General features: G+C 44.5%; 2 protein-coding genes across 2 annotated transcripts; both read right to left on the bottom strand.

Moving 5' to 3' along the window:
• Positions 1–1,226: 1,226 nt before the first annotated feature.
• On the bottom strand, positions 1,227–2,084 carry CCL (CCR-like protein). Its single transcript, XM_048705868.2, has 3 exons — positions 1,817–2,084; positions 1,548–1,706; positions 1,227–1,455 (listed from the first exon to the last, which is right to left on the bottom strand). The coding sequence occupies exons 1-3, from the start codon at positions 1,987–1,989 to the stop codon at positions 1,383–1,385; spliced, it is 405 nt and encodes a 134-aa protein (XP_048561825.2). The 5' UTR covers positions 1,990–2,084; the 3' UTR covers positions 1,227–1,382.
• Positions 2,085–2,569: 485 nt separating this feature from the next.
• On the bottom strand, positions 2,570–6,117 carry LOC125542706 (vacuolar protein sorting-associated protein 60.1-like). Its single transcript, XM_048705867.2, has 6 exons — positions 5,930–6,117; positions 5,592–5,837; positions 5,420–5,491; positions 4,024–4,135; positions 3,624–3,760; positions 2,570–2,782 (listed from the first exon to the last, which is right to left on the bottom strand). The coding sequence occupies exons 1-6, from the start codon at positions 5,996–5,998 to the stop codon at positions 2,732–2,734; spliced, it is 687 nt and encodes a 228-aa protein (XP_048561824.1). The 5' UTR covers positions 5,999–6,117; the 3' UTR covers positions 2,570–2,731.
• Between the last annotated feature and the right edge of the window lie 7,437 nt (positions 6,118–13,554).

Here is a 13,554-nt window from a genome sequence, read left to right on the forward strand (position 1 = left end):
CTTGGTTATTTTTTGTGCGAATAGCTTGATAACTCACACATTGCAGGCCTGATAATTTTGAGAGAAAAAGATGTTGGAAACAAATCTTGATGCTAGTAGTTTCCATATTGTAGTTTCGACCTTGTAGTTTTATAGCCTAAAAAATCATGATAAAGCTGATAATTGAACTCAAGACTTTAATATTGAGATCTTAACACACTAGCCAACTCACCCACTACTTGGCTCCTGACAAGTTCAAATAAAATACCACTTTTTTACCATCTAAGGTGAACAAATTGTTAAAATATACCCCCGATAGCTTTCTGTGTAAATAAAATGATAACTTACGTACAATTAACCTGATAACTTACATGTAAACGCATTGATAACTTTTCACCTTGGGCGAAAAGTTTTAGAAATATGCTCTGATAACCTAGTGCAAATAGCATGGTAATTTACACACCAGACAACCGGTAACATACATACAACACATTTGATAACTCTTTACCCATGTGAAAAACGTTACTGAAACATGTCCCGGTAACTTTTTGTTTTCAAAACATACCCCAGTGTGAAGTTACCACTACCCCATGCTAAAGTTATCGTGCTTCTCATTGTATAGTCATTATCCTTCTCATATTATAGTTATCAGGCTTATCATAGTTAGTTATCATGTTGCTCAAGTCATAGTTATCACGCTGGTCATGCCAAAGTTACCAAGCAAAAACAATTATTATCGCCGATATGGCAGAAAAAAAGGTTAAAATAACCTTGTTTAGGAATATTATAGGAATAGGAAGATTATAGAAAGTGAGATGATATGTATCTCAATTCCTATAGAGAAAAAGATGTCATTTGATGCATAGGATAGGAATTTTTCCATTGAGTCTTAGCTAATGTTTTTTTTCTCCAAAATGTGAAGGATTGATTCCTATCCTACATATGAATAGGAATCCATTCCTACAAACCAAAAGGCTTCAAAGGAAAATTTCTTATGCAAATCCTATCCTATAGAAATCCTATGAGATTTCTACAGACAAAAAACCAGAGGCTTAAGGGTGGCTTAGTTGGTTATTGGGCTCAAACTCTAATGAATAGACCTAGGTTCAAGTTAGCACAGTCCTTGATTTTTTTACGGTTTTCCATAAATAAAATTATGTTGTTTAGTTGTAAAAATCATTTATTTCTTTGATTTAAGTTCATTGATGAAACAGAGGGATTATAAGAACTGAAGACGAACAAACTACTAATCCGACGACGAATTGATCACTGCATTTCGTTTATGTGCAATACAGTACACACAGCGTACCAGCATGTTTTGCTTATTATTCACATGATGTACATCGATCGACCCCTGCTAAGAAGAAGCGCAACTTGATGGATGCACTGCTGCTGGTAGGTAGCTACTTGGTGGTTTGGTAGGGCGCCTCGCAGAACTCGCCGCCAAGATCGTCGCACGCCTCGTCCGGGAACACCCTGCATCCATCCATCCATACACAAATTCCATTTATACTGACAGCCTGACAGGTGAAGTGCTACAGCTAATATGATCGTGAAGGCAGGGTTACGTTTTTGGCTCGTCGTAGGCTAGGTACTCCCTCTCCACCTCCGGCGCCCTCGCCGCGGCCGCCGGGCCGCCCGCGCCGGCGCCGAGCTTCGTCTCCGGGTACATCTGCGCGTCGCACGCCTCGCCGCCGACCAGGTCGCAGGCCTCCATGGGGAACACCCTGCGCCCGGCATTGGCCACACGATATGGCAACCACCAGATGGCAGATGATGATCGGTTCGGCTCAGGCTCAATCAGTGACTGACCAAGGAGGGGTGAGAGAGAACGTACGAGACGCTGGAGCTGTAGTCCGCCTCCGGCGCCGCCGCCGCCGATGCCCGGACGCCGGCACCCACGGTCCTTCTGCCGCCGCCGGCAACGGTGGCGCTGCTCCTCCTCGCCGCCGGCCTGCCCCTTACGGCGACAGGCAGCACGGCCGACAAAGCAACGGCGGCCTGCATCATCTCCTGGTTAATCTGATCCTGTCTATCTAGAAATCTGAATACGAGGTTGTGGTGCTTTGTTGTAGTTAGCTCTGACGATCAGGCTAAGCACTGCCTGCTTATATACTGCCATGGATGTGTGAGTGTGTCCTGTTTGGATAACAGTGGGGCCATGTGCTCTCCTCCCATTGGCTGTCCACCTCAATGAGTGAGTCCTCCCACGGGACCAAATTTTGTACCACTCCAAAGATATTTCTGCCACCCCAGACTTCATACTTATCTTGACTCCATCATTTGTTACAAATATAGGGAATTTTTTTGCACAGGATAAGTAAAAGAGATGTCTTCTTCTGGCCTCTGTTTCTATCTCCATTTTTTGTTTGAGCAATCTACCACAGTTTTTCAGCAACTTCTGCTCTCTATTGTAACCAAGAAACCTACTGGAGTATCATTATATACGCACTGGCAACTAACTATGTATGACGAGAATATGCATCGCTACCCCAAAACCGAACGACCATCAGGAAAGGATGAACGTTATGCACCGAGATCCAGTTCGTCGCAAATTCAGAATCCCCATGCGGCCAGGATAGAGCAAAGCAGAGCCGGAAACTAGCTACATCGCACAGCTTAACCATAACAGGCAGTACCATCAAGAAATGGCTTACAAGGATTGTTTCAAGTGCAAACACAAAGACTTCTCTCGCATCATTGACAATGAGGTAGTAACACTTGGAACAAGGTCGGGAAATGCTTCCAGGTTCTAACTACGGAGCGACGCTCGAGGTACCGGTGGCAGTCCAAGCTCGTCCTCCTGCACCACATAACGAAATAAACGACCCATTATTCAATAATGGCTCGGGGTTGCTTAGTCATCGGTCAACTGTAGCAAATCATGCAGCATCATCCTACCAGGTATCAAATAACAAGGGGTTGTGATTTGCAGGCGGATTTTTGGAGGCCGAGCTCCAGTGAGCTCGGTATTTTCAAAAAATCAAAAAGCGTATTTAAAAGTTTCAAAAAATTCTGAAAAAAATTCCATGGAAACATATATGTATTCTGCAAGAACGTGTTAAATTTCGTCGAAAAATGTTGTGATTTGTAGGCTGTACAAAAATAACAAAATTCCGGCCCAATAACAAAAATAAAAGGCCCATTTAAAAATGTGTATTTGTCTTTTTTCTGTACGCTACATGTAAACGTATAATGCCGTGAAATTTTGCATATACGTAGTATACATGTGCATGTGTGTTCGCAAAATAAATTTGGAATTTTTTGCGCTCTGAAAAAATAAAATTTGAAAACGAGCTCACTGGAGCTCGGCCTTCGTTGGCATTTTCCCAGGGCAAACCAACTATACCAAATCATCCAACTTTTTCCTAGCATGTTAACTTAGTGTGTTCATGTGTGGAGGTTGATTGGTAAATTTATGCCTTTTGTCCAAAAATAACAGAAAGCATATGCGAGAAACTCAGGCATAAAGTGATAACAGATACTGAACAGTGTTCGGGTTTCAGAACCCATGCACTATTTTTATCATGTTAATTCACCCCCCAAGGAAAGAAACACCAGAAAGGATAATACTGTGCCAAGTTAAATATGCTGTGTGAATTGCATTCTGTTCTGCAATGTAAATGCACATGGAGTCCACTTACCTGGTGCCTGCTTACGGGAACTGCCGCAGGATAAGTCGGTGCAGCGGGCAAGTTAAGATCAGATTCCTCATCTGGCTGAAGGTACGATGGGACTGCAGCTGACTCAAACTCCATATCAGCTTCCAGAGCATCCAGCTCTGCAATGTTCAATACAAAAACAAATGAGGACAAGAAATAGAGGACATCTAGACTATTTACGACTATGTAATTCCCCCCAGAAGAGTACATGCCTGGGACTAACATGGCAAAGAAAGAAATCTAGAATATTTATGACATCGGGATATATTCTCCAACTGAAAATATTAACTATGCATATTCTAAAATTTTTACAGTTCACGATAAGAGCAGTAAAGCCAGATCAACTTGCAGTCTTCTCCAGCTGAAAATACAGCCTCCGTACCTCCCATTAGATCTTCCTCGTCAACATCATCGGGGATGTTGTAGCTTCTACCAAGAGATTCTTGTATCTCGTTGCTCACGTCCATCAGATCCGTCATTTCATCTTGCATATTCTACAAATGACAGTTCACAAAGGAACATGTGTTACCAACAAATGGGAGAGTAATGAACAAACACTGAAAGAGAAACATTTAAGGTGGCTCATCAAGTCATTAAGTTGTACATCCCACTGTGGAATAATTTTGTTAGGCCCTTACCAACTATGCCCTTTTAAGGTGGCCAAGTGCAAGAAGCACGACGAAGCACTTACCTTGATCCGGGATGTTTAGTCTGTCTGTCTGTCTGTGAAGTTTATTATATTATGACTATCTGCTTAAGACTCTGGCATTATTATGACTATGGTTGTCAATGTAGTACCTAATGTAGTGTGAATGGTTGTTCAACTTGCTCTGTTCTGCCTATGAGTGTGTGTCACCACTGGAACAAAAGGTTCCACACCGCATGTCTTGCACGTAACCAAACAGCAGCACCTTGCATCTGGGAACCACATGCCTGCAACCAAACGGCGTGCTAGTTGTTCGCCTATAATACAGGCTGGGGTTTTGCGGGCAACCAAACTAGGTTCAGAACATGGTTTTTCAGCCTGCATTAGCTCAGCCAGGCTCTACTCAGCCACTGATGCAAGGAGGCCAAAAATGATGCAGGTAACCAAAGAGGCACTTATTTGTACATCCCACTGTAGATACCACATTAATATTGTTTAGGCCCTAACCAAATATGTCAGTGTAAGCTAGCACTAGTAGGAGGTTGGTCCTTATTCGGATGGTTGCCAAAATGACCATGGCTCTTCAATCACATCATATGCAATCTTTGTTATGAAAAGAAATTGATAGTTGCAGAATGTAGGATAAGTAAGGCTGATTGCCGGTCCAATAATTTCTGGTCTGGCCAGATGTTGCACAAGAACAGAAGATGTAAAAAGAAGGATAAGGTTTTTTTTTTGTGTGTAATTTTCTTCATGAAAACCCATGGATACTGCTGGGAAATGCGATCCCAGATTAGCCAATCGCAAGGACGGACTCTAAAGTTAGTATGATGCTAAGCTTCCGATACACCATATTTGACAGTATGAGTGGAGTATGCCCTTTCTGCTTAAAGTGTTCATTGCGCACTACATATGTTATTGGGCTATGTCTTGGAAATTTGCAGGTGAATGGTTACTGATATATGCATCCCCTCTAATTTAGTTACTGCTATTTGAAACTAAATTAGAGGGCATCACCCGCGACACTGAAATACTCAAATTGTAGCAAAACAAAACCTGACAGACCATACATGGTAATACGAATTCGGCAGCAGCGACAGATGAACTAAGAATGGGCAGGAGCAAAACGTACATCGATGTCCTCGATCTTGACAGTCTTCATCATCCCCTTGAGCTCCTTGTTGGCGGCCTTCATCGCGCCCATCTGGACAGACAGAAAATCAAGAAAATTCAGCAACCGGACAGATGAACTGGACTGAACTGCTACAGCAGCACACACGGGGAGATGAAGGGCGGGTGCGTACGGTCTGCTGCGCGTCCTTGAGGCCGTCGGCGGCGAAGCCGACCTGGTCGAGGTTGTAGGTCTGGTTGTAGAGCATGTTGCGCTGCTCCTCGTACATGCGCTTGTGCTTGAGGAGCCTGATGGCGCGGGCCTTGATGGCCTCCTGCGAGGGGCCGGGGCGGGCCTTGCGGATCTGCTCCTTGTACCGCGCCAGCTCCTCGTCCAGCTTCTTGATCTTCTCGTCCACGCTCTCGCCCCGCTTGTTTATCTGTGCCACCGGCCAAATCGGAGCGGCATTGGATTGGATTTCGGGCGTGGGAAGGGGAAACGAATCGGGGGAGAAGGGAGGGGGAGGCTGACTTGGTTGGTGGCGTCCTGGATGGTGGGCGGCGGGTCCCTGCTCTTCTTGGCGCCGAAGATCTTCTTCATCTCCGGCTCCGGTGGGCGGCGGCGGCGGCGGCGGCGGCGGCAGTTTCTCGGCTCGAGTGGAGGGACCTGGGGAGCAGAGTGAGTGCGTCTCTCTTTGTGTGTTTCGAAATTCAGATGAACCTTTTTCTGAGACTGATATGGAGATGTAAATGGGCTTCGGTTTATGGAAGATTGTGAGTAATGGGCCTACAAGTTAAAAAAGTTGGCAACTCGCGGGCCTGCCAGCCTAAAACGAATGGTGAAATTAATAACATCTTTTTTTTATATATTTTTCGAGAAAACAATTAGAGGTTAATTATGGTGAGAAATTGTGACTTCTTTCGTCATCCATCTATTCTTTTATGATGTTCTGGATCGATTTCATCAAGTCTATTTGTTATAATAGTATGGAAAATTTGGTTATTCTCTCTTAGATTTCAATATTAGAAATCATTTATCTTATGGAAAAAGGTTTGTGTTGGACCACGGACTATAATGTGTTTCGTCCAAGATTTTTTTTCTTAAAACCTCTTAAATTTAATCCATGTCTGGTTTTGGATTGGGTTTTGAACTTTACGATTTTCAAACAGTATGCGAAAAAAAATCTTATATGTAGATAGTGCTATTAGATTATGACTCACAAAATTTCATAAAGAGTTATGGTGAGAAATAAATATATTATTTCAGTCCCTTCCAAAAAATTGTTAGTTTCTCCTTTTTTTGCGAAAGACAAATTGTTGTACTTTTATTTAATAAAAATTTCTGAACCTTTGAAGGCTTTAAATTACTCTAAATGTAAAAAAAACCAGGTGGTTTTTTATGAAACAAATCACCAATAAGCATCAACTAATATGATCATTTGTGATCATCATCAACATAAAAAGCCAGGGTAGGTAAATGAATTTTTGTAGTGGTTATTGCCAATGTTCAAGAAATCGTTAACTGATAGCTGCTCGGTCAGTTTAGGAGTAGCGATTAATTGGTAAATCGGCATATTAACTGGATTAATCGGTCGACCATTAATCGGTAGATTGAATAGGAACTTGCCAATATATATCTAGACTTTTTATTGTTTATACCATACTCTCATTCTCCCAGCTATGTAGAATACCAAAACATATGCTTCCATACACATAAGAAAAGCATATAGAGGAGGTAACATTATTAATACTAGCTATTAAGGAGTGGGATGGGGCTTGAAGGGGTTACGAGCCAAAAATTGGGGCTTTGTTTGCCCACCCATTAATGCAACGAGAGGGATTAATCAGCATAACAACTGATTAATCGGTCTAACTGGCCAATTAATCGGCCTGACAAGTTAACGCGACGAATAGGTGTTACTCGATTCGGCCATGCTAGCGATTAACTGGCCCGTTAACTGATTAATCGGGTGAATTCTTGAACAGTGGTTATTGCAAAAGACACGCATGGTCTTAATGTTTTGATATTTTTTTTACGGTTATTGTTTTCTAGTATTTCTTACATATACATGATTTTTTTGACATCTTTTCAAAATCTAAAATTATGAAAGAAATTCAAAATCAACCTAGGATTCATTTTATAGTTCAATTTTTAGTATCAACACTTTCAGAACAAAAAAACATTCATAGTTTAAAGTTCTACTATCAACCCATCCGCAAAAAAGCGAATTGAGCCTAGCTCATATGGTAAGGTTTTTGTGGTGGAACCAGCACTCTAGGGTTGAGTCCTAGTCTTGGCACTTGTGTTCGCATTTTGCTAAATTTATTTCAGTCTGTCCAATGATGTACGTTCATTGGGAAGAGACATTCCCATCGACTACGGAGGCGTGTTTGGTGACTTCGCCAATCTCAAGATGATGTACCGGCTTAGTTTTTCGGAGGTGATCATAGGGGTAGGGTGTACATGCTTGCATTCATAGGAGTGAGTGTATGAACGTGCATCCGTAGCGTGTAAAGAAAAACATTTGCAAAAAAAATCTAGTATCAAAACCAAGCAAAATGCGTTGGGGTTCCAAAATTTATGACATCATTCCATTTTTTTGACAGGGATATTATTCTAAAAATAGTGTAGTACTGCTAGTAAAAACTGGATTCGTTGCCTATTAGACGAGTACTTAGTTTCTGCGCCCAATTAAGGCCTTGCAAGGCTGCACATAATCGACGTGGAAATAATACTAGTAAGTTAGTTTTTTTTTTGAATGCCAGTAGTAAGTTACTAGTTTGATCCGGGAATATGCGTGCGGGAGGCAGAGCGCGCTGTCAATGGAACTAATTAGCGATGGAGAGCAACGTGAGCGCCAAGCTGGATCAACGAGAAGATAACATTCACGAAAGCTTGTCTACCGACAGTAATTAATTAGTTTCCAAATGGAATGTGGATATGGAACACAAGGCGATCACGCGTTAAGCACATTCCATGCTGATTCCGATACGATGCTTCCAGGAAGCTTCATGCATGCATCACTCTTTCCATCTCTTCCCTTTATATCGTTGCACCGACTGCTTGAGGCAAGGCACGTAGCTAGGTTTCATACATATATACCACCTTCGTCAAGCCCATTGGTAGCACTCTAGCGGCTACCCAAGGAGCAATGGCGGCGGCGGCGCCGGCGCCGGTCGTTCTGGAGATGGACGTGCACTGCCGCCAGTGCGCCAAGAAGATCCGCAAGTCCATCAGGGACATGTTCGGTACGTACGTTCGCATGCATGTGCCATGCAAATGAACCATCCATCGATCGATCTGACATGCATGTATGGATGCAGGCGTGGACAGGGTTTCCGCGTCGCACCAGACGGGGATGGTGGTGGTGCACGGCGGCGACGTGGACGCCACGATGCTGCGGTGGCTCCTGCAGCGCGCCATGGGGAGGCCCGTCACCGTCCTCAGCGACGGCGGCCGGGAGTCGACGCTGCACTACGAGGGGATCAGGCACATGGCGCCCACGCACTACGCGCCGCATCCGCCGCCCTACGCCTGGGACCGCTCCCCCTACGCCGCCGGCTCCTCCGCGGCCTACCACCACCCGAACCCGTACCAGCACCGGCCCACGCCGCCGCCGCCGCACCCGTATGGTTCTACGCAAGGCGTCTTCGACGGCAGCATTCCCGGCAATTCCTGCTCCATCATGTGATCAGCTGCCCTAAATAAGTTTATCTCATTAGGAAATTACGATCAGTAGCTAGGTAGTATTATGTTGTTAGATCGAGTAAGGAGTACGGTACGCTAGTCATCTTTTTTGCATGCACTACGTATGTACGTACGCACTAGCATGCAGTAGTTTGCAGTGCTGTACTAGCTGCTGCTATGTATCGTGGCATTGAGTCTGTGCGTGCACGGTTTACTTTCACTGCCCTGCAGGGACCAGCTATATATATATATATATATATATATATATATATATATATATATATATTTGAGTTTGCATAATTCCTCTCGCGATCGATGGCTAATTTTATCAAATTATAAGTTTTTGATTAATTTGCTGCGAATGTCATTGTGCCATGCATATGCACCTGAGACTAGCGACACTCTATTTTTGACGAGTCCATTTTATTTTTTGCATATTAATGAGATGCATAGTTGAGGAATATGTATGCATGTGTTTCTGGAAAATTTATTTCGAACAATCACGGGGGATTCCACCTGAATGCATGAGTCAGAGTTCAACCATGTAACAAAGATCAACACAACGTTGATAAACACATATCACTTCATTTCACACAACCGGGCATAGTAAGTTATAAGGGTATGGCTAGAGGCAAGTTGACTGGAATTTGTTTTTGGGCCAGTCGAATTTGCCAGGATCAGTACAAAGCGTTAGATAAAAAACGAACGGTCCTGATTACGTCTTCAACCTCCAACCGTTTCCTTCCTTCCAGAAAAACAGATCTCACGCCCGTGTTCTTTCTCCTCCTGTCGCCAACACCGTTCGGGCCGCTTTCTGCCCCCCCCCCCCCCCCCCCCCCCGCGCCAGCCTCGCCTCCCCGCCCTCCCCTCAACCTCTCCCCACCGCCGTGCTACCGCCGCCCCCGGCCATCCCTTTGAACCGGCGAACCCCCTGAAATTCTTCGGCGAACCTGCACCAACCCCCATCCCTAAGGTAGACAAGGGGGAAGCTGCTACCTCCTGCATCCTAAGACAAGGTGGCTCCTTCTTCCCCCTAGACGAGATCAAACCTGCCTCGGTGCAATGTCACTGTTGCTTTCTTCTCCACAAAATTGACTGACCCAATTAGGTTTTCAGGCGACTGTCATGTAGCTAAACTGAAGTTATAATCACACAACAAGTTCATACGTAACACTAGGATACGCCAACAAGTTCATATGAGTACGATCTAGGGCTAGATAGATATACGCAAGTCAAACATCAATGCTTCGTGCCCTTCCCCTTGTCATCTCCGGAGCGTCGGTAGTATGTGCTGAAATATGCGCAGTCACCGGCGTCCGAGGGGGAAGGGGGTCAGAGTTGTTGGAGGAGTTGTGAGACGGAGGGTTTTGCCTGCAGCGACCTCTTGCTCAACTGCAACTGCTCCAACGCCATGAGGCCTAGCCGCGAGGACTTAGCATTCTTGCGACAGTGGGTGTCCGTCTTTGTCGTGGCCAAGGACCGGCGCATGACACTGTGGTGACGCCGATCGGAATCAGAGGGTTGAGGGACCGGCGCGGTTTGGCAAAATCATGACCAGAGCGGCTGGATAATGCCAGGGTCACCTTTTTTGCGCTACGAGCTTCCCACGCCCCGACTCGTGGAGCCACAGTAGGCTTGGAGGTGCCAGGGCAGCACCCAATGCTTATGTTTCATTCTATGGTGTTGCTTATGTTTCAATCTTATATCAGGAGTGCAAGATTGTTTTCAGTTTTTAGATATATTGTCGTCAATTTTGGATGCTTGCATTTCCAACCCAAAGATAGCATCTTGTTTACATCATGTTTAGAAGGATGCTTGCATTTCCAACCTCAAGATAGCTAATATCCTACGTTGCACCGATACGGCGATACGAGTAGGCGATACGGGATACAGCAATTTCTAGAACAACAATATGCGGTACATCGAGTATATATAAATAATTAATAAAAGAAAAGAAAATATCCACACGAATCTCAACATAAGATCAATGACATAGGACTTAGATGTGCAATACTTAGATGTGCTTTAGCAAAACTGTAATAAAAACCAACATAACAAAATGTCCCCGACTCCATTAGTTGCCTGATTGCCTCCAAGCCTCTTTTCTTTTGTCTTGAATGATCCAGGTCCTCAACTCCTCATGGTATACACAAAATAGAAAATACATCAACAAGCAGCAACATCAGCAAGTAATTTTATCAAACAAACATCAACAAGCAGCAATAGATAGAAGTGATAGCCTCCTTTGTGCAGCTATTTCTCTCGGTGTACTAGTAGTACGGACGCCAGCAAGCGCAGCCAAGCAAGAATCCAGCAAGCAGGCAAGCATACATCAAGCACACAGCAAGCACACATCAGACATCACTCGGTGCTCGGGGAAATTGCCTTGCGACGGCGGCGCAGAAGACTCGAGGAGGAGAGGCGATTCCGGGCGGTGGGCACGGCGGCGTCACCATATAGTCCATCCCTTCTCCTCTACTGCATGGTTTGAAGGACTCCATATTTCCCTCAAGCTAGCTAACTTTCACTTCTGAACTTTGTAGCCACTAACATGGGATATGTGCAATCTTACTGAGAACACTCCTGTCCTCTCCAAGCTCCAAGACCAAAAGTTCTGAAGCCATGTACATAACGGAGTTATCAGAATGGCATCCCCGTCCATGGGCAAGGAAGTATCATGGATTAGTCCCTCTCTCCATTGAGCTGAAGTTCCATCTATCAGATCGTCAACTAGTTGAGGAGCTGAATTGGTGAGGCATACAAGTGGTCTCATGAATTCGTCACGGGGTAACCAATTTTGGCACCATATCTTTATTGTCGATGTGTGAACCTAATATGTTGAGATCTAAGGCTGCTCGTAGTGGGAGTATCATATAGTAGTATCATGTATATGATACTATTTTCATAGTGCATAGTATCTGAAGTTGGTATTATAGACAACCCCATTTATATTTATGCATGACACAGAGTAGCACAACATTCAATACGACACGGTATCATATCATGATAACCACCCCTCTTGCTTTCTCCATTTAATTGTATGTCACTTCATCTAAATTGCTTAGTTGGTAGACATGATAATTCATGTGATACACTTGTAGGAGGTCTAAGAGCGTGCGTATCGTTGGATAAAGTTCACAAATCCAAAACCGCTGCAGTGTAGGCCTCACACGTCAGAACCCACATCGGCTTTTCCAACTGTGAGATTCTCATCTTGAGCTGCTTCTAAGCTATCGGGGGCGATTGGCGCATCTATGCAGGCAGGGGCGGATCTACACCACAGGCCCCCAGGGCCCAGGCCCGGGGCGTTTTTTTTTATATAGCTATTACCATGCTATGTTTTTCATATGGGCCTGGGGCCTAGCCCCCGACATAGCAAAGGCCCAGACGCCCAGCTTCCTCAGCCACGACCTAGGCACCGCAGCTCGCACGCACGCACGCGAGTCAGGAGCGGAGCGACCGCGACAGCCGCCTCCCCTCATGTGCGCCGCGCCGCCGGCGACTTCCGCCACGTCCCTTCCAGTCCCAGGGTCCGCCTCGCTCCTTGCCGCTCTTCTCCGCGACCTCGCCTGGGGCCGTTGCTCTTCCTCAATCCCCTGCTCGTCTGCTCCCCGCTGCTCACGACTGTGGACTGCCAGTGTGCCGCTGCTGCTCTAGCCCGGTGGCGCCGCCGGTCTACTCCGGCCACTGCTTGAATCCGGACTGCCCATCTCCGCGCCGCCGCTCTACTCACTGCCCGACTCCGGACTGCGATTTAATTGATGTATAGCCCCTGTCTATTTATGATATGAAGAATGTTTAACTGAACCTTAAACCAACTATTCAGTCATCGTTCCTACCTAATTCTATATGTATTATCGATTTGAAACTGAAGCATTTTTATGTCAATTCATTTCATATCACAGAAATAGAAGATGAAGAGATATTTTTCATCGTTGTCGGCAAGTATTCTTGATGATGATATTTTATATCGTTTTCAAGCCTATAAGGATCGCAGAGGGCTTTTACCTCCTCGTAGAGGTAACTTTTTAGAATTTAATTAGTCATTATTATTTCACTATATTTATGCCTTTTCTTATGAGATTACACATTTGATGTCTTGAAGGTGTTGCTTCTTCTTCTGCCGTTGATCATGTTATGGGAGGCACAAATGAATAATCAACTGATTAGGTACTCTTTTATATCCCTGTATTATTTCTAGTTTTATCATATTTTGCCTCTTCTGTTGGATTGTTAAGCACTAAGATTAAATTCTAGATTTATTGAACAATTGAGATTTATTTTGTTTGTTATTGCATATGATCTTTTATTAAATGTCATGATGTGTTTTTGGGTAGTTATAAGTGTGCCAAAGTTTTTCCTTGTTGCTGAAAAAAAATTGGGCCCGGGCTTTGCTTCAATCCTGGCTCCGCCACTGTATGCAGGTATATATAGGAGTCAACGCTACTCTAGAACCGGTGCTTGTTGAA

This window comes from Triticum urartu, chromosome 3A (genome assembly GCF_056163025.1).
Source record: "Triticum urartu cultivar PI428250 chromosome 3A, HENAU_Tu73, whole genome shotgun sequence".
Lineage (NCBI taxonomy): Eukaryota > Viridiplantae > Streptophyta > Magnoliopsida > Poales > Poaceae > Triticum > Triticum urartu.

Bases quoted from the DNA above. Each gene is read 5' to 3' on its own strand.
- CCL (XM_048705868.2), bottom strand. From the start codon at position 1,989: ATGATGCAGGCCGCCGTTGCTTTGTCGGCCGTGCTGCCTGTCGCCGTA. The intron at 1,707-1,816 runs GTACGTTCTCTC...TGCCGGGCGCAG, and splicing joins GACTACAGCTCCAGCGTCTC to GGTGTTCCCCATGGAGGCCT. The intron at 1,456-1,547 runs GTAACCCTGCCT...GGATGGATGCAG, and splicing joins GCCTACGACGAGCCAAAAAC to GGTGTTCCCGGACGAGGCGT.
- LOC125542706 (XM_048705867.2), bottom strand. From the start codon at position 5,998: ATGAAGAAGATCTTCGGCGCCAAGAAGAGCAGGGACCCGCCGCCCACC. The intron at 5,838-5,929 runs GTCAGCCTCCCC...CCGGTGGCACAG, and splicing joins TCCAGGACGCCACCAACCAA to ATAAACAAGCGGGGCGAGAG. The intron at 2,783-3,623 runs GTAAGTGGACTC...TATGTGGTGCAG, and splicing joins TTCCCGTAAGCAGGCACCAG to GAGGACGAGCTTGGACTGCC.